The 24,485-nt window shown below is 39.5% G+C and overlaps 5 protein-coding genes across 8 annotated transcripts; 3 read left to right on the forward strand and 2 right to left on the reverse strand.

Annotated features, from left to right (window-relative positions):
* The first annotated feature begins 823 nt into the window (after window positions 1–823).
* On the forward strand, window positions 824–2,848 carry LOC103828845. Its single transcript, XM_033275929.1, has 2 exons — window positions 824–2,066; window positions 2,124–2,848. Exons 1-2 carry the CDS (start codon window positions 824–826, stop codon window positions 2,846–2,848), a joined length of 1,968 nt encoding a protein of 655 aa, XP_033131820.1.
* Window positions 2,849–4,046: 1,198 nt separating this feature from the next.
* LOC117126672 (midasin) lies at window positions 4,047–5,819 on the reverse strand. 2 transcript variants are annotated; one of them, XM_033275390.1, is made up of 5 exons: window positions 5,696–5,819; window positions 5,112–5,604; window positions 4,884–5,024; window positions 4,679–4,783; window positions 4,047–4,555 (listed from the first exon to the last, which is right to left on the reverse strand). In XM_033275390.1, the coding sequence occupies exons 1-5, from the start codon at window positions 5,774–5,776 to the stop codon at window positions 4,407–4,409; spliced, it is 969 nt and encodes a 322-aa protein (XP_033131281.1). In that variant the 5' UTR covers window positions 5,777–5,819; the 3' UTR covers window positions 4,047–4,406. The 2 variants fall into 2 exon arrangements, with proteins under 2 accessions (XP_033131281.1, XP_033131282.1); XM_033275391.1 differs by having other exon boundaries at window positions 4,047–4,565.
* Window positions 5,820–5,824: 5 nt separating this feature from the next.
* LOC108868957 lies at window positions 5,825–13,295 on the reverse strand. Of its 2 annotated transcripts, XM_033275388.1 has the most exons (6): window positions 12,762–13,295; window positions 12,600–12,683; window positions 11,963–12,519; window positions 7,357–7,881; window positions 7,202–7,282; window positions 5,825–6,723 (listed from the first exon to the last, which is right to left on the reverse strand). In XM_033275388.1, exons 3-6 carry the CDS (start codon window positions 12,011–12,013, stop codon window positions 5,926–5,928), a joined length of 1,455 nt encoding a protein of 484 aa, XP_033131279.1. In that variant the 5' UTR covers window positions 12,014–12,519; window positions 12,600–12,683; window positions 12,762–13,295; the 3' UTR covers window positions 5,825–5,925. The 2 variants fall into 2 exon arrangements, with proteins under 2 accessions (XP_033131279.1, XP_033131280.1); XM_033275389.1 differs by lacking the exon at window positions 7,202–7,282.
* On the forward strand, window positions 9,795–11,739 carry LOC103828519. Of its 2 annotated transcripts, none has more exons than XM_009104118.3 (4): window positions 9,795–10,934; window positions 11,032–11,233; window positions 11,319–11,408; window positions 11,490–11,739. In XM_009104118.3, exons 2-3 carry the CDS (start codon window positions 11,060–11,062, stop codon window positions 11,373–11,375), a joined length of 231 nt encoding a protein of 76 aa, XP_009102366.1. In that variant the 5' UTR covers window positions 9,795–10,934; window positions 11,032–11,059; the 3' UTR covers window positions 11,376–11,408; window positions 11,490–11,739. The 2 variants fall into 2 exon arrangements, with proteins under 2 accessions (XP_009102366.1, XP_009102365.1); XM_009104117.3 differs by having other exon boundaries at window positions 9,866–10,908.
* Window positions 13,296–15,690: 2,395 nt separating the features above from the next.
* LOC103828521 (vacuolar protein-sorting-associated protein 11 homolog) lies at window positions 15,691–19,413 on the forward strand. The gene is made up of 6 exons (XM_009104124.2): window positions 15,691–16,030; window positions 16,109–16,282; window positions 16,357–16,680; window positions 16,754–18,505; window positions 18,592–18,956; window positions 19,056–19,413. Exons 1-5 carry the CDS (start codon window positions 15,815–15,817, stop codon window positions 18,928–18,930), a joined length of 2,805 nt encoding a protein of 934 aa, XP_009102372.1. The 5' UTR covers window positions 15,691–15,814; the 3' UTR covers window positions 18,931–18,956; window positions 19,056–19,413.
* The last annotated feature ends 5,072 nt before the right edge of the window (window positions 19,414–24,485 follow it).

Consider the following 24,485-nt stretch of genomic DNA (forward strand, 5'->3'; position numbering starts at 1 on the left):
AATATTTACAATAATGTCATTAATGAAACTTGTCTCTCAGCCGATGGATCTTATGAGTCTGTTTTAATCTTAGCCATCAGATTTTGTCTGGGTCCCACTGAAAATTTAATCACTCTTCTTCTTCTTCATTTCTTCTTCAACCATACCCAACCACGAAAATTCATTTCCTTCACCAACCAAACCTCTATTCTTCAACTCTTCACCCACAAACCTTTACCTCTGTTTCTTAGGGTATTTTTACAGGTTATGACACCGCGAAACATCCCATTTGCGTCATCCTTGGTTCTGAAATCTATTGGTAAGTGTAAACTCTCTTCCTCTCTCTTTTTTGTCTTTCTCTCTTATGTTTTTATTGTTATTTGTTTCGGTTAAGTCATATAAAATACATGTTAACTGTTAGTCAGATTATAAGGTTGGTTGATATAATTTTGTTAGAGTATGAAACATAAAATTGTAAAAGAAATCGTTTTTGTGTATGGTACAACCGGTACAACTTGTAACTCAAAATTCTTTAACAACTAGTTTCACTGGTACAACTGATGTAGTATTACTAACATTTTTATAGAAAATGTATCATTAGTAAATCTGGTACAACTAAGTGTAACACATTGAATAAGTGGTATTGATACACCTGATATAACTTGTAATAGTCATGTGCAAAATGAACGTCGGATAACTGGTATTACTAGTATAACTTATAACTAGTTTGATATGTAAACCCGTCAAAGTGATAATATAACAGATATTTTTTTACAACCGTAAAACACATATAACTTGTACAACTACTCAATAATATTGTTGTTTTTTACTCATTTCAGGAAGTATGGATAGCAATGGATCTGTGGTGATACACTTTGAACATGGTATAGACCGACATATTTCTACTTTGGTGATGAAAGGAAGATATGAGGAGATTACTTATTCCCACTTGGTTGATAGAATAGGAAAAAAACTGAAGATTGATGTAGATGCCACCAAGCTTCAACTGAGTTACTTTCCGCTGGTCTTGAATAATAAAAATTCTTGTTATATCTTGGATGATGAAGATGTTTTAGGATATTTGATGATGGTAGATAAGAAGAACCGACGTTGTGTCTTGCATGTGGAACTTACCAAAATCGTCTTAGAAAATCAGAGCAACGAGATGTTTTCTATGAATGAGGAAAATCTGAGTGATGCCAGAGCTAATGATGGCATGGTTGGACTTGGAGATTTGGAAATTGTTCCTCATATTCAGGAGGATGAGTTTGAGCATGAGAAAATCAGTGAAGAGGGTGATGAAATGGATGATAGGGAGGAGTTGCCGGCTGTTACAGCAGTAGAACCTCCTGTTGTCAATTCAGAATGGGATGATGGCATTGATATTAGTCTTCATCAAGAATTTGCGACTAGAGAAGAAGTGAGGGATTTAGTGGACAAAGGTGTGCATTCCAATTGTTTTGAGGTTGATATACAGAAGTCGAATCCTCGGGTTTACATATTGAAATGTCGTGGGGCTGGATGCAGATGGTATTTACGAGCTGCAAAGCTGAAGAACTCTGATTTTTTCTCTATCAGAACGTATAGAAAGATTCATACGTGCTCTCGTGGAGATGCAAGTGTCATGAAGAAGAAGAAAAGAAGCACGCCAAGCTTGGTCGCATCAGTGGTGCACTCTGATTATCCCGGCAAATACAAGACTCCGGATCCAAAGACTCTCATAGATTTGGTGCAGAACAAGCTGGGTGTTAAGGTTTCATATTCTACGGCTTTGAGAGGGAAAAATAAAGCTTTGAGTGATTTGCGTGGTAACCCGGAGGAGAGTTTTGCTAGGCTGCCATCTTACTTGTACATGTTACAAAGGATGAATCCTAATACCATTACACGATTAGAAGTGGATGAGAAGAACCAGTTTAAGTATATGTTCTTTGCGCTCGGAGCTTGCATCGAAGGGTTCAAGGCGATGATGCAAGTGATAATAATGGATGGAACTCACCTGAAGGGTGTGTACAAAAGAGTGCTTCTCATTGCCACTGCTCAAGATCCAGATCATCATCATTATCCCCTTGCTTTTGCAGTAGTATATGGTGAGAAAAATGCAAGCTGGGAGTGATTTTTAACTATATTAAAAACTTTGATACCAGATGATCCTCAGCTTGTATTTTGTACTGATAGAAACCAAAGCATCATCAAGAAAGTACACGAGATATACCCATTGGCGATCCATGGATATTGCAATTATCACTTGTCTAATAATGTCAGCGGAGCTTGCAGCAATGTTAACAAGAAAGGGGTTGCCAAAAAAAATAGAAGTATTGCTGGTATTTACAGTGAGGTGGAGTTCATCAAATGCTACAACGATTTCAGGAAAATGTATCCTCAAGCGGCCGAGTATCTAGATGACAGTGTTCATGAGACAAAATGGGCAAGATGTAAATTTCTGGGAGAAAGGTACAACATAGACACAACCAACACTGTTGAATCTATCAATGGTGTTTTGAAGGAACCAAGGAAATATGTGTTGTTGCCAATGCTTGATGTGATCGTGGAAAAGATAACAGAATGGTTCAACAAATACCGTCTATTATCTCTACGCGTACCAGAGAGGCAGATACTAATCCCACATATGCATGGGATATTGCATCACATATATCCTACGGCTAAAAAGCTGAAGGTGACCGAGCTAAATACATTTGAAGGTCACTACAATGTGCTTGGCGAGGATGGTCATGGTTATTTGGTTGATCTGAGCAACAAAAGATGCTACTGTAGGTGTTTTGATATTGATCGGTATCCTTGTGTGCATGCACTTGCTGCCATCATGGCGCGTGGAGAAATGGCTGAACATTATTGTTCAAGGTATTACTAGATGGAGCAGTGGACTTTGGCATATTACATGACAATATATCCAGTGCCCCATCATTCAACATGGGAAAGTTCTGAAATTCTTGAGGAAATCCGATCTCAGGTTGTCCTCCCTCCGTATGTGGAGAAAAAAAAAAGAAGACTACAAGTTACTAGATTCCCATCTGCCGGAGAATATCAAAGGAAGAGAAAGAAGAAGTTTCCACCATTGATTGGTGCAAACGAAGAAAGTGGCAGTGATGGCAGTGACAGTGATAGCAGTGGTAGTGACAGCAGTGACAGCAGTGGAAATGGGAACGAAGGAGGTGACAACGAAGGAAGTGGTAACGAAAAAAATGATGAATGAGTCTCATTTGTGTTGTAGAATTTATTTGTGTGTTGTGGAACTTATTTGTGTTGTAAAATTTATTTATGTGTTGTGGAACTTTATTTACGCATTATGTTGTTTCAATCATGTAATACAAGTGCAACATGGTAAAACTTGATAAAATATAACACTCATATATCTGTGTTGTCTTACTGGTACAACTAGTAAAACTCAAATAAGTTCGACTGGTAAATCTAGTACAACTATGTCTAATTTACTAAAATAGGATCTACTAGTATAACTAGTACAACTGTGCAGGTTGTAAAATTTAAATATTCTTTTGGGTGTTTCCTATTAAAAAACCAATCAAATAGTCTAATTTTAAAGTGTTTGGAAAGGTTTCTTTGTGTTTTGTATTGTGCTTTTTTTTTTTTTAGATTTTTAACTCCATCACAAAAGTTTGCTTGATCTACCTTATACTTTTAAGGTTTGTTAACTTGTTTGTCCACTTATTTTTTGCAAAACATACATGACAAGTATTTTCACAATAGTAATGATTTCATTGTATCCGGGCAAGCATATGTAAACATTCAACAGTGGTACAACTAAGGTAATTGTATTTTTTATATGGTACAACTAATATTTTTCGATTTCACTGCCAAAGTATAACTATGTACAAACTGGTACAACTAATAAACTAGTACAACTATGTGAAACTACAACTTTTTAAATGTGTATCACGTTTTAAATGTTCAACACATTTTAAATTTGAACTATGTAAAACTAATGTTATTACGTAGTTGTACTAGTTGTACCATTCTTAAATGTTATTGGATTGTCATACTTGTATTAGTGATTCCATAATACCTGTTTTATCATAATACAACGGTCCTAATACAACAGAAACAAGAACAAAAACATATGTCATAAGTTTTAACACAACATCCACATAAGTCATACGTTTTAGCACAACAGAAACATAAGTCATAAGTTTTAGCATCAAAAGAAACATAAGTCATAAGTTTTAGTTGGAACATAAGTTTTAGTTCTGAAAAGCTATTCCAAATAGCTATTAGTTTTTCTGATACGGAGACCTGAGCGGACAAGAAGGTTTATGGGTCCTCTTTGGCCTGGTCTCCTCCTCATCACCAACTTTTTCCTTATCACTAGCTGCCTTTTCAGCAGCAGCTAACTCATCAGCAGCCTTCTCTGCAGCAGCCTTATCATCAACCTCTTTCTCGAGTTTCTCCGCAGCTTATTCCATCACTTGAAGAGTAGATGGCGAGTCCTCCACATCTGTCTTGCCTTCCTCAGTTTCACCCTCCTTGTCTGCCTCTGTCTCGCCCTCTTTCTGACCTACTTCATCCTCATTGCCAGCGACCTCATAAGCCTCTTTTGCAGCCTCTTCCTCACCCTCAGCATCAACAACAAAACAAATTACAACAAAACCACCACACAGCAAAATTTATATCACTGAAGCAAATCTAAACCGATAGCACATGAAAAAAAAAAGCCAACAACAAATACCTTCAGATGTTGTCTCAGTAGGAAGAGGAGTGTGTACATCTGCAGTGATGGCATCTGACTCGCTATTCTTACCATCCTTATCAGCTTCTTCTTCACCCTCAGCATCTACAACAAAACAAATTACAACACCACCATCACACAACACAATTTATATCACTGAAGCAAAACTAAACTGATAGCACAAAATAAAACCAGCAACAAAAACCTTCAGGTGTTGTCTCAGCCTCTTTCGCACCATCCTTCTCAGCCTCTTTCGTGCCATTCTTCTCAGCCTCTTCTTCGACCTGTTTCTCACCATCCTTCTCAGCCACTGACTCACCATCCTCATTGCCATTGCTCATATTATCTACGACATAATAAAAATGAATACCCCATCAAAACAATTCCAATGCAAATTTGACATCAAAACAAAACTAATTTTAAAATCAATTACCTCTTCCTTTGCCTCCTGAAGCCTCACATGTTTCATATTCACCAAATTGGAATGACCAATTTTCTCTTTGAATCTTGTCTTGTTCCAACTCCTTTACTCGTGCTGCCAAGAGACGAATTGTTTCGTCCCTCAATGCAAATCCGTCATCCATTCTCTTGTTCAATCTCAATTCCAACTCTTTTACACTCTCACGGCCTGCCTCGCCCCCTGCCCCGTATTCCTCACATACCCTTTCTTCCTCCTGTCCTTCGAATATACCATGAGGCTCAGATTGTTGCTGTGTGGTAGGCCGGGTTCTCACATCCATCTCGAATACATCCTCCCAAAATATTGTTCCTTCCGGTTCTATAAGGATCCGGTTCCAACTGTCAACGGCTATGTCTGCCTTATCTGAATCATCTTGCAGCTCCACGTCTTCCACACTCCCTTCATCCATGATTTCATACAAGAGGTCTAGTTCATCTCCCTGTGGTTTCAGCGTACTTGAAATCACCTGAAATATGACCAACAACATATCACACTTAAAATTAACTATGAACTTGAAGATAAAGATAGAACAATACTTAAAAATTAAAATCTTCTACCTTTGTGTTTCCAAGCGCCTTATAAATCTCTTCTAATGCAAATCCTGTTGTCCCAGTCCTCTTGTACATCCATTTGCACATTCTTGGGCAATCTGAGAGACCGTTTGGATCAGGATCTCTGAAACTTTCCCTAAGGACAGAGATACATTCAAAAGCCAATATTTGCACATCATTTCACACAATCATATTAGTTATATAATAATTAATTACTTATATAATAACTAATATGCTTATGGAAAACATAATTCATATACCTCCAAGGGGATGACAAACCCAGGAAATGTCCACTGCATATTATTCTCAGGGAGCCCTTTAGCGAAATGATCCCTCAAGTGGAAAATCTCCTTCATGCAATCATCAAATGTGTAACGGCCCCATGGAAACTTGTTGCAAAAATCCAGATCATCTACTGCCTGGAGAATGAAAGGCTCAATGAAGTATACATTTCTTTTCCTTGCTCTTATTACTCTGGTCAAAAAATAAAGAACCGCCATCTTCAGACGCTCATCACTACCATCATCAGCTTCCATCTTCTCAAGCTTATCTAAGACATCCGCTTCTGTCACTTTCAGACCCTGTTTCTTCCTATTCTTCTCCTTTGTCTTCTTCTGCAAGTGCTTAAAATGCTTTGTTGCAAACTTCATCTTCCCTATTCTCGGATAGTTTTCAGGGTATGATCCGCAGTATAAACCAGAGAGGAGGGCATGTTCCCTGATAGAGTATCTAATTGGAACACTGTTTACCCCAAACCAAGCTTGTCGCTCCTTTCCTGTATGCATACAACGAAGTAGCAACATCCACAATCCCTGAACCTTTCTTTTCTCGCAACAATCCATGTGGAATAAATGCTTGAACTGAGGGTGATTCTCAAACCAACTCTTCTCTGACTCCTTAAAGTCTTTAATCGTCTCCAGAAAATCGTGTTGGTGGCACCTTGAGGAGAGCTTGCAAGCCGTCCAATAATCACTCGGCTTGAAGAAAAAACCAACAGGTCTCATTGGTTCTACGGCCATATTCTCCTCCCCAGCCTGAAGACACAAATAAGAACACTAAATACACTGAATAAATATCCGAGTTACACAACACAAAATCACTTAGTTGTACCAGTTAAATTAGTTGTACTAAAAATAATATTACTAGTTGTACTAGTAAACCTAGTTATACGACATTTGTTAAACCAGTTATACGACATTTGTTAAACCAGTTATACATCAATAAAACCATATACTTAAACAATACTCAGTTTAATTAGTTAACCTAGTTATATTGTTAATAGTTGTATCACTTACCAGTTGCATCATTTTTCACTCTTTTAGTTATACTAATTATATGATACTCAGTTGTATAAGTTAAACTAGTTATACTTTTCATAGTTGTACCAGTTATAAATTCCACTGAATATGTTTTACAACACATTATTACCAGTTGAACTAGTTTCATTCTTTTATTTGTTAGTTCAACTCTATGATAAATATTTCTAAAACCATTTCAAGTTGACTTGTTTACCGTTCTTGGTGCGTCATTGTCAATGGTAGCAGTTCCAATGGCAGCCTCAGGTGGGTTTGAATCACTGTTGTTAGATCCAATCTGCTCACGGTTCCTATTTGTTAGTTCAATATTATCATAAAAATTCCAAAACTATTTTAAATTGATTTGTTTACCGTTCTTTGCGCTTCATTGTTAATGGCAGCCTCTGGTGAGTGTGACTCTCTGTTGGGATCCTCTCTGTTGTTAGAAGTTATTGGAGCTTGCAGTGGATTCTCCGCCTCACTGGGTGTTTGAGTAGGTGCTTTTTGTGGCTCAATCGGAAATGATGGGCTTGGCGTACCCTCTCTATCATCCTGAGAAAGCAATTCCGCTGATGGTGCCGGGGAATGATCGGGATCGAAATGTTGTTCTGGTGAAGATGCAGTCCGACGCCGCTTGGTTGGATTGGATGAAGACTCCGACGAAGACGAGTCTTGCTTCCTCTTCTTTTCTGCGGTTTCAGTCTTCTTCTTTGCTGCATCTCTTTTTTTTTTCACGGCTTCTCTCCTCCTCTTCACCGCCGCAGCTTTCTTCTTCTCCGCCGCAGCTTTCGTCTTCTCCGCCGCAGACTCGTTCTTCTTCTTCTTCTCCGCCGCAGACTTGTTCTTCTTCTTCTTCTCCGGCGCACCTTCCTTGTTTGTTTTTCCGGCGAAGCGAGTCTTAGGAGCCATAGTTTTTCAATGAATGACACGAAATAGAGAAATATATGAGATTCAAGGGACCAACTTCAAGATGATTGTTACAGAGTTTGATTAGTGAGGGGAGATTGAGGGAGATAGTGATTTGAGATTGTCGATTGTGTTTGGATTTGTGTTTCTTGGTTACGTCGAAGAAAAAAAAATTAGGGATTTAGGGGAAAACAGATGGGTCGGGTCGGGTTATTAGTAATTGGGTGGGTAGAGTGGTTGGGTTTGTAAATATGTTGAAATTTTAGGTTTTCTGGTATTTTCAGCTGAATTTCGATTTATTATTAATTCATTAAAGAATTAGAAATAGAAGTGTCCTATTCCAGATTTTTGTGTGCCCATTTGGTCCATCTCAGCATTTGATTCTAGACTTTCACAAGTTAAGCTTGAAGGGGAGTGTTGAGATGTGATAAGGCTTATGAGAAGAATTTCGATTTATTATTAATTCATTAAAGAATTAGAAATAGAAGTGTCCTATTCCAGATTTTTGTGTGCCCATTTGGTCCATCTCAGCATTTGATTCTAGACTTTCACAAGTTAAGCTTGAGGGGGAGTGTTGAGATGTGATAAGGCTTATGAGAAGATAGGTGAATACACAAAGGAGTTAAGAGCATAAGATAGTAAAGGAGTTAAGAGAAGGAAAGGATGAAAGGGTTGATAGGGCATGGTACGTACGGATGGGCCGTACAAGGTAAAAGTGGGCGAGTAACTTCTCCGAGTAACTTATATGTAACGGCTTGAAGTTACACTCGACCAAAGCCTTATCCAAACGTTGGAAGGGATAAGGGAGGCACGGCTTGACAGCTACAACAGTCTGGCAAGAGCTGGAGAGGAAGAGCATCTTTGCCTTGGATCAAAAAGATGCTCAATCGTGTGAGGACACTTATTGGCCGGTTTGAATTAAAGCATCAACTCCGGTCGTACGGAGGCACACACAGCCTTGTTTAAGGCCGAGGTGTCAGAGAAGGAGCTTGCACGTCTGAAAGTGGAGGCTGCAGCGAACTCCCTTCTTGAGAAGGAGTTGGCTGGAAAGGAAGCTTGCAAAGCATATCGGAGGGGGGAAAGGGAGGTTGCTGATATCGTTAAGAATCGTTATACCGAGTTCTCGAACGAGTTTGGAGAGCTTAGCAAGACATACAAGTCTATTAGCGAATACCGCGACTGTTGTGGTGCCGTTGGACGGTTGTACCTTACTCCAAGTCCCCAAGAATTCATACGAGAATGAGGTGGCTAAACAGACCTGTCGTATGGATAGGAATGCGAACATGGCTTCCATGATTCCTCAGATCAAAGGGAGGATTTGGGATCAGTGGGCTACAATTCCCGTGTCTCCTGATTGGGAGGAGGTTAGGTCAGGCATCCATGCCGAAGCCGACGAGGTGAATCAGCTGACTGCCCCGATTAACGATTGCTCGTTCGGACAATCGACGTGGATTATTGATATACAATGGATTTTACCCACTTTTCGCCATGATATGTAGGTGTTTTTAAATACATTATAATTGCTTTGGAGTCTTTTTAGTATGTTTTCAGGTTTTTTAGTGATTTGGAGGAAAGTGGTAATTTTATTGCTTTTTGGAGATAAAATGATAAAGACCCATAGCTGACCATTAAACAGGCCATCGGTCGATGATTGAAGACAATAATTAATCGACACACACTATGTGTTGTCGATCGACAGCGAAGCGCACAAAGGTCAGATTTTGTTCCAGCCGACTTTAAGCCCAAGTTCCACAAGAATTACTAGATTACTCCTGACGAGTTTTAACCTAATATTTATTTGTTCTGCCATTGTTTTAAGCAACACACGCTTTTTACACTTGTATACAACAAAATACTTAGAGTCTTAGGTTTGGAGAGAAGATCCAAGAACTCCTTCCGAGATTTGTTACTAGAACTCCAAGTTTTTCTACTCTTATCTATTTATGTAGTTTTCTTATTATTTTTTTATGAATTGCTTAGCCATGTCTGAGTAGTTTTCTTTGTTAGATTTAGGGTTTAGATATTAACGAGGGATTAGCACAAAATATAGAATTGCTAGGTGTTAGGATATCAATCAATTAAACTGTTCTTAATGCATGTGTTCTAGAATAGCTAACTATGACCTTGCCTATAGATATTAGGGTGCAAGCGGAAGCTTGGTTCTTTGTCAAAATTAGTTTACATTGTGCTAGGATTGTTAGAAACAAGCGGAAGGTGATTTAGTTTAACCTAGTGAACAAGTCAAACCCGTACATAAAGCTTGCTAGAAGGAACGTTAATCGACAACTCAGTAGTTGCATCGATCGACGGGCTGAAAGGTGTATCGATCGACAATCTATAATCGACAGTTTAATTATAATTCATTTAAAATAAGTATATTTACACCACTTATGTTCTTAATTTAATACTAATTTTCTAATTTTTCATATTATTATTTATATTGATAAAAACACTTTTGCTCCTGCATAAAAGACCATAATACTAGTAAATTAATAAATTATATAATTCTAATATTATTAATTTATAAAAAAAATTATTGTATAAAGTTATTCCATTTTAGAAGAAAAAAATAGAATATGACATGAGAAATTCTCTAGATAGACCTTTAAAATGTTTTTGTCACAAATATAAACCTTAAAATTAAAAATAACCGAAATAAACTTAAATATTTTATCAAAAAACTAAATATATACTTATACCCTTAAAGTTAATTAATCTAGACATTAGAGTTTACAGTTAAGGAGTATAATTTAAGGTTTAGCGTTTAAGGTTTAGAGTTTAGGATTTAGAATTTAAGAATGGAATTTTGGGAATATAATTTCAAATTTTTAAAATTAAAAATAAATTAAAATTTTCAGAATAAAAAATGCTATTTTGATCATTTAGTTCTATTCTATTCTAGTGAATTGCCCATACGTAGATGCTCTCTTAAACCAAAAAAAAAAACCAAAAAAAAAATCAAAAAGCGGAATCTAATTTAGGGTGCGACGACAATCTGTCTGACAAAGATCCGAAACTGTGAGCTCTGAATCCGTTACCTTGATGTAGAATTTCAACTTTTCCGTTTCAACCAAACACAAACTTCTTTGATATTTGCTTTGGTTACCGATTCAATTCTAAACTAAAGTTCTTCTTGATCAGCGTAATCGATTTCGAAAGATCTTTGAGTATGGGAAGCAGAGCTAATCGCGTGGGAGAAAGATGGAATCTGATGGGCTATGAAGAAAAATCGAGCGTAATTCAGGAAGAGATCAAAAGGGTTAGTAAACTTCCTTCAAACAGTGTTTATGCAGTTCACCGTCTCAAGGTTCTCAACAAAATCAACGAACTTTTATCTGTCCAAGTAAGTAAAAAGCTCAACATTTGGATGGACAGTAAATAATAACTATCAAAGCTGTTTGAGCATTTTCGTTTCCATGTTGTGACAGAGAACCTTGTCGCAAGAGAAGGAGTTAGAGCTGCTCTTCACACAGCTCTCTCTGTAGGAGAAAAAAGCCAGAGTTGTTGTCTGAATAACGGTCAGTGTGCTAAGAAAATTGCCATTTGTAAGATTGAATCATAAGTCTATTTACTGATGTAACTGAAACTCAATATTGTAGGTTGATCAATTGGGTTTTACGAATGTCAATCTAAGCAACAAGTTAGTTCCTCAATATATACCTTGGTGGATATGGGGTTTACTTGTATGCATTTAGTTTTACTTAAGACATGTGTGTGTATGTGTGTGGCACTTAGTGGTGTCTTTGTCTTTGACCATTAAGATCAGTTTCAGCTTTGCAGTCGAGTGTTTTTGTTTTTGTTTTTGTTTTTGTTTTTGCTTGGGTTTTTGAAATTTGTTAATATTTTTAATTAAAATTTCTACTTAAAATTTTAAAACGCGAAGATATAATATTCTCAAACAATAACGACAAGCAATCACATAACATTATCCTATAATTCTATCAACACATCGAGCTCTAACTTCTAAGCAAGACAGTGAGTTCTCCTATCAATACATCGAGTTTTACGCAAGACATCTTGTTCTCCTATCTACATAGGGAGTTCTAAGCAAGACAGCGAGTCAGTGACTAACCTGTCGTATTGAAGCCTCCTTGTTCACCATCGGAAGAAAGGCTGGTAACATGAAGTCCTGACACCTCCTTATTCACCATCAGCTCGAAAGAAAACATATTTATATTTAAAAAAGAAACAAAAAAAAGATATATCAGAGACAATATAAAAAGACTTATCAGTAAGACACATGCTTAGCTCATGAGAAGACATACTCAACACAAGACAATTTAAGAGAAGACAGTAACACACAATCACTCTTCAATTAACAACTTCAGGCTGATGATATATAAAGTATATGTTTCGTTACACTCGCATCAAGTAACACGCAATCACTCCTTAACTAAACAGAACATGAACTAAACATCAACTAAATCCGACTCAAACCGAGACTAAGCTAAGCATAATCACACTCACATTAAGAATCATCATGCTTGAATGCACCATTTTATCATTTACGAAGTACACATGCAGAAATTGTAATAAAAATATATGAGATTAAGTCTAGAGTTCATCAGAGGAAGAAATTATATACCTTTTGGCTGGATCATCGAAAGTAGTTGCATCCGCAGCTCCCATCTGATCAAAGTGAGAATGGAGTGTCAATAAAACAGAGAGATCTTTCTCATCAAACAGAGAGATCTATCTCATCAATGTACCTGACTTTGAACTGCACTAACCATTGCTGGACCTATGCGGTCTCGTACTAGTCTACCACTTATAAGACTAACAATGACATCAATCTACAACCAAAATTAACAAAGAAACAATCAGTTTTGAAGCTTGAACATTAGCAAATAGAATAGTTTCAAGATGCTTACCAAGTAGAGTAGGCAACCAAAACGTGACTCATTAGATCTCCGGTGGTGGCTCGATGCAGAGGAGAAGCTCCGGTGGTGGCTGGGTGAAGAAGAGAAGCTCCGGTGGTGGCTCGGTGAAGAAGAGAAGCTCCAGTGGTGGCTCGGTGAAGAAGAGAAGTTATGGCATGCGGTGGTAGCTCGATGAAGAAGAGAAGTTACGGCATGCAGTGATAGATCGATGAAAAAGACAAGCTCCAGCATGCAGTGGTAGATCGATGAAGAAGAGAAGCTCCGGTGGTGGCTCGAGGAAGATGAACAGCTCTGGTGGTGGCGCGATGAAGAAGATAAGCTCCGGTGGTGGCTCGGTGAAGAAGAGAATGCCCGAACACGATGTGGTCACCACAAGCACTATCGCCTTTCGGACATCGAACAGCCATCGATAGAGCTCCATTTCTTCCCACGGTCATCGTCGGAGCTCCATCGGACCATCAGCTTTCACTCTCTCTTTCTTTTCGTTTCAGGTGATGCGGTGAAGAAAGCAAACGAAGCGTCTAGATGCGGGGGGGGGGGGGGGGGGGCGGGCGTAAGAATGGCAAACTGGGTACTGGACCGCGGGCCTGGTCTGTAAGGGTTTGGTGCGGGGTGGGTTGGGGCCAAGGTTTTCATGACCCAAAAAATAGCGGGCCTTGCGGGCCTTGCGGGCCTAAACCCCCCCCCCCCTTCTTCTAGCGCCAAACTGTGGGAACCAAAATTCGCGCTGTCAATTTCCATTTAAATTAGGAAAGTCAAGAATATTCCATTTTCCGTTTCTGCCCTTGGTCGAGTTTATCGCTTCGTAGGAATATTCCATTTTCCTTTGATCTTCGTGTTTATTTTTGGAAACTTCACATTTATCCTCTGAACTTGACATTTATCTCCTCCTGCAGAATAAAAGATAAACCGTCATAACGAATGGGCTTAATTTCATATAAAATTTTGAGTGGGCTTTTAGCCGCGTTCTGGACCCTTTCGGGCCATTTCCCGACTTAAGCGTTTTTACAATTTATCGAAAGAGTGCTCTCAAAACGATGCCGATTCCGAAGAATGCCTGGATTCCTCATACGATTTAGGAAATTCAAGGTGTTTAGTTAACCGTCCCCGTTTCATACGATAAATCCGAACTTCATATGAGAAAACGAGTTCTTGCAGTTTTAAAGTCGTAAAGTTCCAACGGTGCCTCCGATCGAAGTGAGACGAGAGCAAATTTGATCAAATTTCGGGGAAGAAGCTTTGCGGACGGGACAAGGACATCACGATCGTTCCTTCTAGGCCATCCGCCGAACTGGACTAGTCCAGCTCGACGGATGGCCGAGCTGGTCACTTGGTCCATCCAGCTCGGCGGATGGTCGAGCTGGTTGTGTGGTCGATCCAGCTCGGCCATCCGCCGAACTGGACTGGTCCAGCTTGGCGGATGGCCAAGCTGGTCGCGTGGTCGATCCAGCTCGGCCATCTGTTAAGCCGGATTGGATCAGTTCGTCGAACGGATGAGCTGGACTATTTGTTTTTAGTTTTGGGGCCCATCTTTCTTTGAAACTTATGCTCGGGAACTTTTGTTGAGAGTGTGTCGAGAAAGCCTCCGTGAGGAAAGGTGATTTTAGACGCTGATTTCGAGATAACCGTTTTTGACCCCAACATGGAATAACCTTTCTCGAAGACTTATCGTGTGAATCCTTTTCAGAGTTTTTACGAAACTCGATTTAGGTTTTTCTCGTTTCTCTTCTTCTTTGAATTTCATCTTTCTTTTTCAAAGAGGATATTTTCCGGGAGATTTCCGATATTGATTCCGTCGTGACCGACTTTGACCCCAACATCTATTTTAAAAATAATTAGCCTAATGAAACATAAAGTATGTAAAATTAGTCTAATGAAACATAGTTACCATTTTTTTGGTCTAAAAAACAATTTTCCCATTGTTTGTTTGTGCATCAATGTTATATGTACGACGAGTTTGGTCATGAATTTACTTCACCTCACTTTATATTTGAAAGAAACTAAATTTATGATTATTTATTTATTTAAAAGATATAAAAGTTATTGTTTATATTCGACCAGAAATATTTATTTCAGTTAATAGCTAGTAATAACACAAAATAATAAAAATAAAATATTATTTGGTTGCGTTAGTATAACTGCACTATCTTTTTTTTTTAACGCTGATTTATTATGATCTTACAATTATGATATAGGAAATATTACATAGACGATTCGACAACCGACAATACTACCTGCCTTATGAAGACCTACACCTAACTGCATCACCTGAGCCGTCCTATGAAGATCCACGCCTGGCCAGATTTACTTGCACCATGTTGAAGATCTCTTGCAAGCCTTTCTTTAGTCTGCATAATTGTTTAATAAACCGCTCTCTCCGAGACTTGAAACCTGGATTTCCTGTAATCTGCAATAAATTGCATAGTCTGGGATTTGAACCCCAGACCTGGGTGTAGAAGACTTTAAACCTTAACCAATAGGATACACTGCTTCCACAATATAACTGCACTATCTAAAATGCAAAAAACAATTGATAAATTTCTAAATAAGTATGTGTATTTTTTTTGATTAAATGTTTTATTTACCAAATATTGTCATTTTCAATTATCATTTATCATCAATTTACTTACTATAATGTAAAGTATATAAATAAGATTACTATTTACATTAATAACCATTTCTAATAATTTCATATAAATGAAAATTAATTAATATAAAATTTACAAATGTAGAAAACTTCTATAATTGATAATTTTACAATATTCAAATATAATTATTAGTTGAAAATTATTTATGACACCTAATATCAAAAATACATAAATTACTTTTTTTTTTGTCAAATATCAATAAATCGAAAAAACAATAGGCACGCGGATCCAAATCTATAATTCAAAGGTGAGGATTAAACCGGTACAAAACCATTTATGAGGTTCAGTGCTGGCAGTGAATTAAATTATTGAAACGTTGAGGGCTGATCTGAGGAAAAGGAAAAACCTAGAAAAAATCCAAATCGAGAGCCTAATTGATTACGCGGATTCGAGGAGATGTACCAATGGAGGAAATTCGAATTCTTCGAGGAGAAATACGGAGGCAAGATACCTGAAGACGTGACGGGGGAGATACAATGCTGTTCAAGTGGCCGTGGCAAAGTCGTCATCGGCTCCAGTGACGGATCCGTCAGCTTCCTCGATCGTGGTATCAAGTTCGATTCCGGTTTCCAAGCTCACTCTTCCTCCGTCCTCTTCCTTCAACATCTCAAGGTTTCGCTCCATCTTCGATCGATTCCGTAATTTTACATTTCTATTTTGCCTTTTAATGTTTTGTGATTATCATCATAGCAAAGGAACTTCCTGGTGACCGTGGGAGAAGATGAACAGATATCGACGCAGCAGTCAGGGATGTGCCTGAAGGTATTTGACCTCGACAAAGCGCAGGAGGAAAGCACGAGCTCCTCGGCTCCCGAATGCATTGGTATCTTAAGAATATTCACCAATCAGTTTCCTGAAGCGAAGGTGGTAGAAGATTAATCTTTCTTTTTAATGCGATAACATATATGATTTGATGTTGATACCATGTGCCATTGCAGATTACTTCTTTTCTTGTCCTGGAGGAAGTTCCACCAATCTTGCTCATAGCCATTGGCTTAGATAATGGCTGTGTTTATTGTGTCAAAGGAGACATTGCACGAGAGCGTATCACCAGGTTTAAGCTTCAAGTAGACGGAGTTTCAGACAAAAGACAAACCCCTATCACAGGCTTGGGCTTCAGGTTGGATGGTCTGTCGCTTCTGTTGTTTGCTGTAACTCCAGACTCGGTGAACTCGTTTGCTATGCAAGCGCAGCCTCCTAGACTGCAGACGTTGGATCATATTGGGAGCAGTGTCAATACTGTTACAATGAGTGACCGTTCGGTATACACTTCTACTTGAATTTTTCTTTTGTTATTTTCTTCTAGGAGTTTGATTTTCATGTTGTGTTCTGCAGGAACTGATTGTTGGTCGACCTGAAGCTGTTTATTTCTATGAAGTTGATGGACGTGGTCCTTGCTGGGCTTTTGAAGGAGAGAAGAAGTTCATGGGCTGGTTCCGTGGCTACCTTCTATGTGTTATAGCTGATCCTAAAACTGGGACGAACGTTTTCAATGTCTACGACCTCAGGAATCGGCTGATAGCGTATAGTCTGGTCGTCGATAAAGTCTCCAACATGCTCTGCGAGTGGGGAAATGTAATTCTTATAACGGCTGACAAATCATTGTTATGCGTTGCGGAGAAAGATATGGAAAGCAAGTTGGATATGCTGTTCAAGAAAAACCTCTACACTGTGGCGATCAATCTTGTCCAGAGTCAACATGCTGATGCTGCTGCTACTGCCAATGTGATGAGGAAGTATGGAGATCACTTATATGGCAAACAAGATTATGACGAAGCTATGTCTCAGTACATCAACACGATTGGCCATCTTGAACCATCGTTTGTGATACAGAAGTTTCTGGATGCACAGAGGATCTACAATCTTACTAATTACCTTGAGAAATTGCATGAGAAGGGTCTAGCATCAAAAGACCACACGACTCTTTTGCTAAACTGTTACACTAAACTGAAGGATGTAGAAAAGCTGAACACGTTCATTAGGAAGGAAGATGGAATCGGCGAGCTCAAGTTCGATGTGGAAACAGCCATCAGGGTCTGTCGCGCAGCTAACTACCACGAGCATGCGATGTATGTTGCGAAAAAGGCAGGAAAACATGAGTGGTATTTGAAAATTTTGCTTGAGGATCTTGGAAACTACGACGAAGCGTTGCAATATATTTCGAGTCTTGAACCAAGTCAAGCTGGAGTAACAATAAAAGAGTATGGTAAGATCCTTATAGAGCACAAGCCAAAGGAGGCGATTGATATACTAATGCGGCTTTGCACTGAGCAAGGAACTTCAAATGGTGTTTACCTGTCCATGTTGCCGTCACCTGTAGACTTCATCAATGTGTTTGTTCAGCATCCACATTCGCTGATGGATTTTCTCGAGAGATATGCTGAAATAGTCAAGGATTCACCTGCTCAAGCAGAAATCAACAACACGCTGTTGGAGTTATACTTGTCCAAGGACTTGAACTTTCCATCAATCTCTCTATCAGAAAATGGTGTAGATCAGAATTTCACAGATCAGTCAGTAGCAGCTGCGATGTCCAAAACTGGTTCTGGAAAGAAGGAAATTGCTGATTCAAATGATACAATAGAAAAGGATTGTGTGGAAAGACAGCAAAAGGGACTTGAGTTGCTTAAACTGGGTTGGCCATCAGACCAAGAGCAACCACTTTATGATGTTGACCTTGCAATAATTCTCTGTGAGATGAATTCGTTCAAAGAAGGACTTCTGTATCTGTACGAAAAGATGAAACTTTACAAGGAGGTTATTGCTTGCTACATGCAGAATCATGATCACGAAGGACTGATAGCTTGCTGCAAAAAGTTAGGTGATTCTGGCAAGGGTGGGGATCCGTCTCTTTGGGCAGATCTTCTCAAGTATTTTGGTGAAATCGGAGAGGACTGTACTAAAGAGGTGAAAGAGGTTCTTACTTACATTGAACGAGATGATATTTTACCTCCTATCATTGTTCTTCAGACCCTAGCGAAGAATCCATGCCTCACACTCTCTGTGGTCAAAGACTACATCGCACGGAAACTTGAACAAGAATCGAAGATAATTGAAGAGGATCGGCGAGCTGTTGAGAAGTATCAGGTTGGTAGTTTCATCATCAATACAGGTTTCTATTTGTTTCTACTAGAAAAATTGCAGACCCTAACTATTGCATTTGAATGGTGCAGGAAACGACAAAAAACATGAGAAAAGAGATTGAGGACCTTAGGACAAATGCCAGAATATTTCAACTAAGCAAGTGCACTGCTTGCACTTTCACATTGGATATCCCTGCAGTCCATTTTATGTGTATGCACTCATTCCATCAACGTTGCCTTGGTGACAACGAAACAGAATGTCCCGAGTGTGCTCCCGAGTACAGATCCGTGGTAGAAATAAAGAGAAGTTTGGAGCAGAACTCGAAAGACCAAGCTCTGTTCTTCCAGCAGGTAAAGAGCTCGAAAGACGGGTTTTCTGTAATTGCAGAGTATTTTGGGAAAGGAATCATCAGCAAAACTAGTGACTGAACAACTCATTCTCTTCGTGTCTGATGGTAACCACTCAACTCTATTACAGTTAATTTAGAAAATTCAATTACAAATCAACGATACTGGGCAGATATATATTTTCTTATTTATTGATGTCTTTTCAGGGAGGGCGGGTCAAGACATAAACCGTGTGACCTCTGTGTATTTCTTTTGTTTTGTTTGGACATCTGTGTTCCTGTGATTGTGAGGTATCCGTTGAAGCTCGAATCCTGTTACTTTTAAGGCTAAAATATAGTGTACAATGAGCAGGTAATGCCGATATGACTGTTCTTATTTTGCATTTCTGATTATCTGTGTAAGAGTGGGTTGCTTGGGATGTATCAACAGTTGAATAAATTTTTCTATGTTTTGAACTCCTAACATTTTGTTTGCTTTGCATTCGATCCAGTGGTTGAAGAAATTTGCGAGCTATTGCATGCTATCCACAAAAACTGTTGTCTTGTAATGAAAGATTTTCTATTATACTTCCTTTTGTTTTTGGGCAAATACTATGGATAACACCTAATTGATGACAAAAATAGCATGTAAGGAATTTTTCGGTCGAATTCATTGAACACCCGAGTATCGAACCACTAGTCATTGTCAACTTCATCAGGGATTAAGACGACGTTGTAGAGGAGGTCGAAGTACAGCCAGGAGAAAGATCGGAACAATCTGACTACGGCTGTGATACGCCATGGCTGGAAACGATTCGAGTCTACATCATCGACGGAAAATTACCTTCCGAAAAATGGACAGCCTGCAAAATCCGAACTCAGGCCGTGCGTTATGTAATAGTTGACGGAAAAATTTACAAATGGAAATTTTCCGGACCACTCATAACGTGTTTGGAAGGAGAAAAGACGAGAAAAGTCATGGAAGAAGTCCATTCTGGATCATGCGGAAACCATTCCGGTGGAAGGTCACTTGCAGTGAAAATCAAACGCCACCGATACTATTGGCCAACGATGATCGGAGATTGTGAGAAATTCGCACAAAATGCAAAAAATGCCAAAGGCATGCCACGACAATCCGACAACCAGCATAAGTTTTTTCTTCCATCATGTTACCATATCCTTTAATGCTCTGGGACATGGATATCGTTGGTCCCCTCCATAACTCGAAACAGAAGCGTTTCCTTTTCGTCCTCACCGACTTCTTCTCAAAATGGATAGAGACAGAATCGTACGCAAGTATAAAAGACGTCCAAGTTGAAAACTTTGTATGAAAAAACATCATCTGCAGAGACATGGGGTTCCCTACGAGATCGTAACAGGTAACGGATCTCAGTTCATATATACCCAGTTTGAAGAATTTTGCGAGAAATGGTAGATACGATTGAATAAATCGATCCTCCGATATCCGCAATGTAACGGCCAAGCCGAGACAATCAATATGACCGTCCTTGACAGGCTCAAGAAACGCCTAGATGCAAAAAAAGCCAGGTTGGCAGAGGAGCTCGAAGGAGTACTCTGGTCGCACCGCACGACCCCAAGACGGGCAACGGGGGAAACACCCTTCGCCCTAGTATATGGGACAAAGTGCATGATCCCCGCAGAAGTCGAGTTCCCGGGCGTAAGAAGAAAACTACTACCCGAACGGGAAGAACTCAACAACGCGATGCTGCTGGACGATCTCGACTTAATCAACGAATGCCGAGATCGAGCGCTTATCAGAATCTAAAACTACCAACACACGGCTGCAAAATACTATAATTCCAACGTGCAGAATCGTAGATTCAACGAAGGAGATTTAGTTCTGCGCAAAGTCTTCCAAAATACCGCTGAGCAAAACGCGGAAAAATTTGGAGCAAACTGGGAAGAACCCTACAAGATCATAAAAGTCGTTCGACCGGGTTCCTACGAGATATCCAACATGCAAGGCGTAAAAATTCCAAGAACTTGGAATGCAATGCATCTCAAAAAATACTATCACTAAACAGATCGCTTCACAACTACTGAACTACGAGACGACTTGATTTCCGAAAGGGGTATGCAGGCAGTTTGTCGAAAGACAAATTCAGTTGTCCCCCTGTAATACCCCTTTAAAAAAGGCTCAGAATAGTATCGACGGGAAGTGGAGTCATCAAAATTTGATTACAATTTAATGATATGGTGCAATGTCATTAAATGTAAGTTAATAGTTTACTTGGATAATTAAGCAGTTTTGTTAAGTGACCAATGAAGTTGAGGTTTTGGTCACCAAATTTTCATGCTTAAAAGAAAAGAGAAGACGAGAGATATTATATATTTCTTATGGTTTTGAGGCATTTAACGTGTCTCAAAGGAAGGAAGAGTAAATCATATACAGCCTGGCTTTGTCATCACCACGTGGTTAAAGAGGAGAAGAGAAGTGAGATACGTGGCTTATCAAGAAAGAAAAGAAATAAACAATGTGCTTACTCAGGTTTATGTTGATCACGTGGCCATTTTGGTGAGGAAGCAAATGACTTAGTCATTGCCTTGAAAACATGGTCAAAGATGGGAAGAAGAGTGTGATACTTGTCACCACCTTATACATCTTGGTTGACTATATATAAAGTGAAGCAAAGTCTCTCCACTTTCTCACAATCAGAAAGTCACCAAGAGAGAGAAGGAAACAAAGAAGGGGAGAGAAGAGAAATAAAAGAAAATAAGGAAAAGAAAAAGAGAAAAAGAAAATAAATAAATTTAGAGAATTGTTTGGAGAAGCAAGACGTATTAATTTACGAGATTTCGGGAATATCAGTACGGAATCAAGACGAAGGTTTGGAGTGGTTAAGAAAGGTTTGATCAACTTTCGGAATCAGAAAGTCAAGCCACATCGGTTAATCACTTTGAGTCACGGTTAATTGTTTGTTAACGAATTTTTAATGCAGGTTCCTGATATCGAAGACGGCTTCCGAGCTAGGATAGCCGGACCGGTCTAGGTGTCAGTTTGTGGATCCGAGGCTTAATACGATGTCTGGGCTAAGTGGATAGCAAGACAAGTATAAGCACCCGGATTATTGTGATTGTGTGATTATTATATGTTGTTATAGTGTGTACCTCGTGTTGGTACTGTTGTGTGAGAACCTCGTGGTGGTTCTAGTAGTAGTTTGCAGGTCATTGCTTCCTCAAATAGTACCACTAAGCCGGTCGTGGTCCGGAAAGTGGTGGGCTCGGTTTAACTTGGCTTGATCACCAAGGCCGAGTGTCACACATGGATGTGACAGCCCCCGGCGAGTCCGATAGAGGACCGGGGCACGGCGATTCCGATTGAGGACCGTGACCGGGCAATTCCCGAGCGTCTACGCCTGTGTGTTGTAATAATGAAGGGATTACCGGTGTCCCTTATGTGGAGGAAGAATGATTCTGTTCGGCCCTAGGAGTATATATATATATGGTTGATTGATGCGACACTCCTAAGGAGTGTTTTGATTTATTATGGTTTAATGGTTTATTGCTTAAATCGGTCATGCTTTATTATCTTGATTATTGATTGTTAAACTATCCGTCTTGCTTGTGTTTGAGGTTGGGTTTAGAATGACGGGTAGTTGTATATGCTAGATAGGGAACCCTGGCTCACTGAGTGAAACTAGTTCACTCATTCCTCACATCCTTTTGCAGGTGACCAGTAGAAAGGGCCGTAGCACTCGTGGAACTGTAGGAGCTGGTGTAGATTGGACATCTTTTGTTAAAGACTCGTTTTCAAGATATATGAATGTATGTTTTACTTTCGACTGCGTCCATGGACCCTATGTATAATATTTTGGGCTTGCAAACTTTATGTTTTATATATATATATGAAATAAAGTATGTTTTATATTTGTGACGTGTTGAATCTGATATTAGGTTAGTCCAACCTAACACAACTCTATGACTCGGTACGGGTTGCAAAGCCTCAAGCCGAAGATTAGAGGAAATGAGTTTTGAATGGATATTCTGGGTTACAGAATTATGTTTTGCGACTTGGAAAGTCTATTCTAAACTCGTTGTGACACTTCCGAACTTGGCAGAAGAAGGTCGTTCGGGCATGTTCTTGTTTGATTGTTGCCCGCTTGACTGACTGATGTCTAAAACGGTTCAGGGGTGTTACAGAGGTGGTATCAGAGCATGGTTTAGATCATGCGGTCAATCACGTACTTCCCCTGTTTTATCGAGTCAAATGTGTCGCAAAAGATGTATTAGGAAACCAGCAGAGTTTCGCTCTAATTAGTATTCTAAATAGGAATTCCCTGTTTGTGGATTGCAGACGGCCATGAGAGGAAGGAGTGATGGGAGACATGATTGGATGCTGGGTATAGACAGAGTCCCAAGAAGAAGGGGACTGGGATATGAATCCGAGGGGAGATTGCAAACACTGGTGCACACCAACTAAGGATCCAGTGAAGAAAATGTAGGAAGAAACGATAATCTGTTTGGATATGATCAAGATATACCACAAGAAAAAAACTTTCCAACAAACCGTACTATAAGAGAAAGACCAGAAACAGGTGATAGCGAGTCAAGTGTCCAAGAACCAAGACCAATAAGGCGGAACAGCCCGATTGAACCAGAAGTTCATGATCAACCACAACAAGGAGTAGGAATGGAGCACACTCTGAAGATGCTTCATGACGTGATAGCGAGGTCACTGCAACAACTTCAGGTGCAACCACAGCCACTTATGCCACCACAACCTACAGTGGCTACACCAATGTTACCATTGATAACTGCCATGAAGAATATGAAGACACCAGATTTTGAAGGAGGGACAGATCCATTTGACACCGACCAGTGGCTTCGAATTATGGAGAAAAACTTTGAGACCCTGATTTGTTCCGAAGAGTCTAAGAAGAAGATGGCAGTGTATTACTTAGACAAAGACGCAGCAGAATGGTGGGAGAGTAGAGATCGCCAAGTGGGAGATCAGGTCACCACTTGGGCAGCATTAAAAAAATAATTTGAACGCAAGTATTTCACCCCGAAGTCCAAGCGAAGGCTTCAACACCAGTTTGCAAACTTGGTACAAGGAGATAAGACGGTTAGAGAATATGAATCTGAGTTCATGCGGCTGCGACAACACGTTCTACGAAGACAAGATGATGAGGAGACCATGATATCCAACTTTCTGTTTGGTCTAAAACCAGAGTTAGAAAATATACTGGCAGTCGGAAACTACAGGAGTCTCACCGAGCTAGCGGAAAAGGCTATGAATGTGGATATCGGATTAGAAGCTGAGAAGGCGGCAAGTAAGAAATCCAAGCAGCATCAAGAAGGAAAGTATGGTGGAAGCCATAAATCATTTTAGGGTAAAGATAAGAAAAAGGAATCGGGAGGGCCAAGTCGACGATCTCTGTTCACAGGAAAATGCTTTTACTGTGGCAAGATAGGCCATAAGTCAAATGAATGCTTCGGAAAGAAACCTGGATCCTTTCAGTCAAACTCCTACAATCCTACATGTTTCACGTGTGGAAAGAAAGGGCACATCTCTACCCAGTGCAGCGTCAATCGTCCTATCCCAGCTACGTCAATCACTGTCCATCCTCCTCCAGCTCCACCTGCAATCGCACCAGCGCCAAAAAGGCAAGTTATAGGAGGTAGAGTTTACGCTTT

This window comes from Brassica rapa, chromosome A07 (assembly GCF_000309985.2).
Source record: "Brassica rapa cultivar Chiifu-401-42 chromosome A07, CAAS_Brap_v3.01, whole genome shotgun sequence".
In the NCBI taxonomy this organism is placed as follows: domain Eukaryota; kingdom Viridiplantae; phylum Streptophyta; class Magnoliopsida; order Brassicales; family Brassicaceae; genus Brassica; species Brassica rapa.

What these genes read in the sequence shown, in the direction of transcription:
- LOC108868957 (XM_033275388.1), bottom strand. Translation starts at nt 12,013, where the DNA reads ATGTTACCAGCCTTTCTTCCGATGGTGAACAAGGAGGCTTCAATACGA. An exon ending in AGGAGGCTTCAATACGACAG is followed by an intron (nt 7,882 to 11,962) that starts GTTAGTCACTGA and finishes ATGGCTCCTAAG; the next exon opens with ACTCGCTTCGCCGGAAAAAC. An exon ending in ACAATGACGCACCAAGAACG is followed by an intron (nt 6,724 to 7,201) that starts GTAAACAAGTCA and finishes TTGTGTCTTCAG; the next exon opens with GCTGGGGAGGAGAATATGGC.
- LOC103828519 (XM_009104118.3), top strand. Translation starts at nt 11,060, where the DNA reads ATGGGAAGCAGAGCTAATCGCGTGGGAGAAAGATGGAATCTGATGGGC. An exon ending in ACGAACTTTTATCTGTCCAA is followed by an intron (nt 11,234 to 11,318) that starts GTAAGTAAAAAG and finishes ATGTTGTGACAG; the next exon opens with AGAACCTTGTCGCAAGAGAA.
- LOC117126672 (XM_033275390.1), bottom strand. Translation starts at nt 5,776, where the DNA reads ATGTGCAAATGGATGTACAAGAGGACTGGGACAACAGGATTTGCATTA. An exon ending in GGCTGAGACAACACCTGAAG is followed by an intron (nt 4,784 to 4,883) that starts GTTTTTGTTGCT and finishes GTTTTGTTGTAG; the next exon opens with ATGCTGAGGGTGAAGAAGAA. An exon ending in TACTGAGACAACATCTGAAG is followed by an intron (nt 4,556 to 4,678) that starts GTATTTGTTGTT and finishes AGGGTGAGGAAG; the next exon opens with AGGCTGCAAAAGAGGCTTAT.
- LOC103828521 (XM_009104124.2), top strand. Translation starts at nt 15,815, where the DNA reads ATGTACCAATGGAGGAAATTCGAATTCTTCGAGGAGAAATACGGAGGC. An exon ending in TCTTCCTTCAACATCTCAAG is followed by an intron (nt 16,031 to 16,108) that starts GTTTCGCTCCAT and finishes TTATCATCATAG; the next exon opens with CAAAGGAACTTCCTGGTGAC. An exon ending in GAGCTGTTGAGAAGTATCAG is followed by an intron (nt 18,506 to 18,591) that starts GTTGGTAGTTTC and finishes TGAATGGTGCAG; the next exon opens with GAAACGACAAAAAACATGAG.
- LOC103828845 (XM_033275929.1), top strand. Translation starts at nt 824, where the DNA reads ATGGATAGCAATGGATCTGTGGTGATACACTTTGAACATGGTATAGAC. An exon ending in TGCTTTTGCAGTAGTATATG is followed by an intron (nt 2,067 to 2,123) that starts GTGAGAAAAATG and finishes CTTTGATACCAG; the next exon opens with ATGATCCTCAGCTTGTATTT.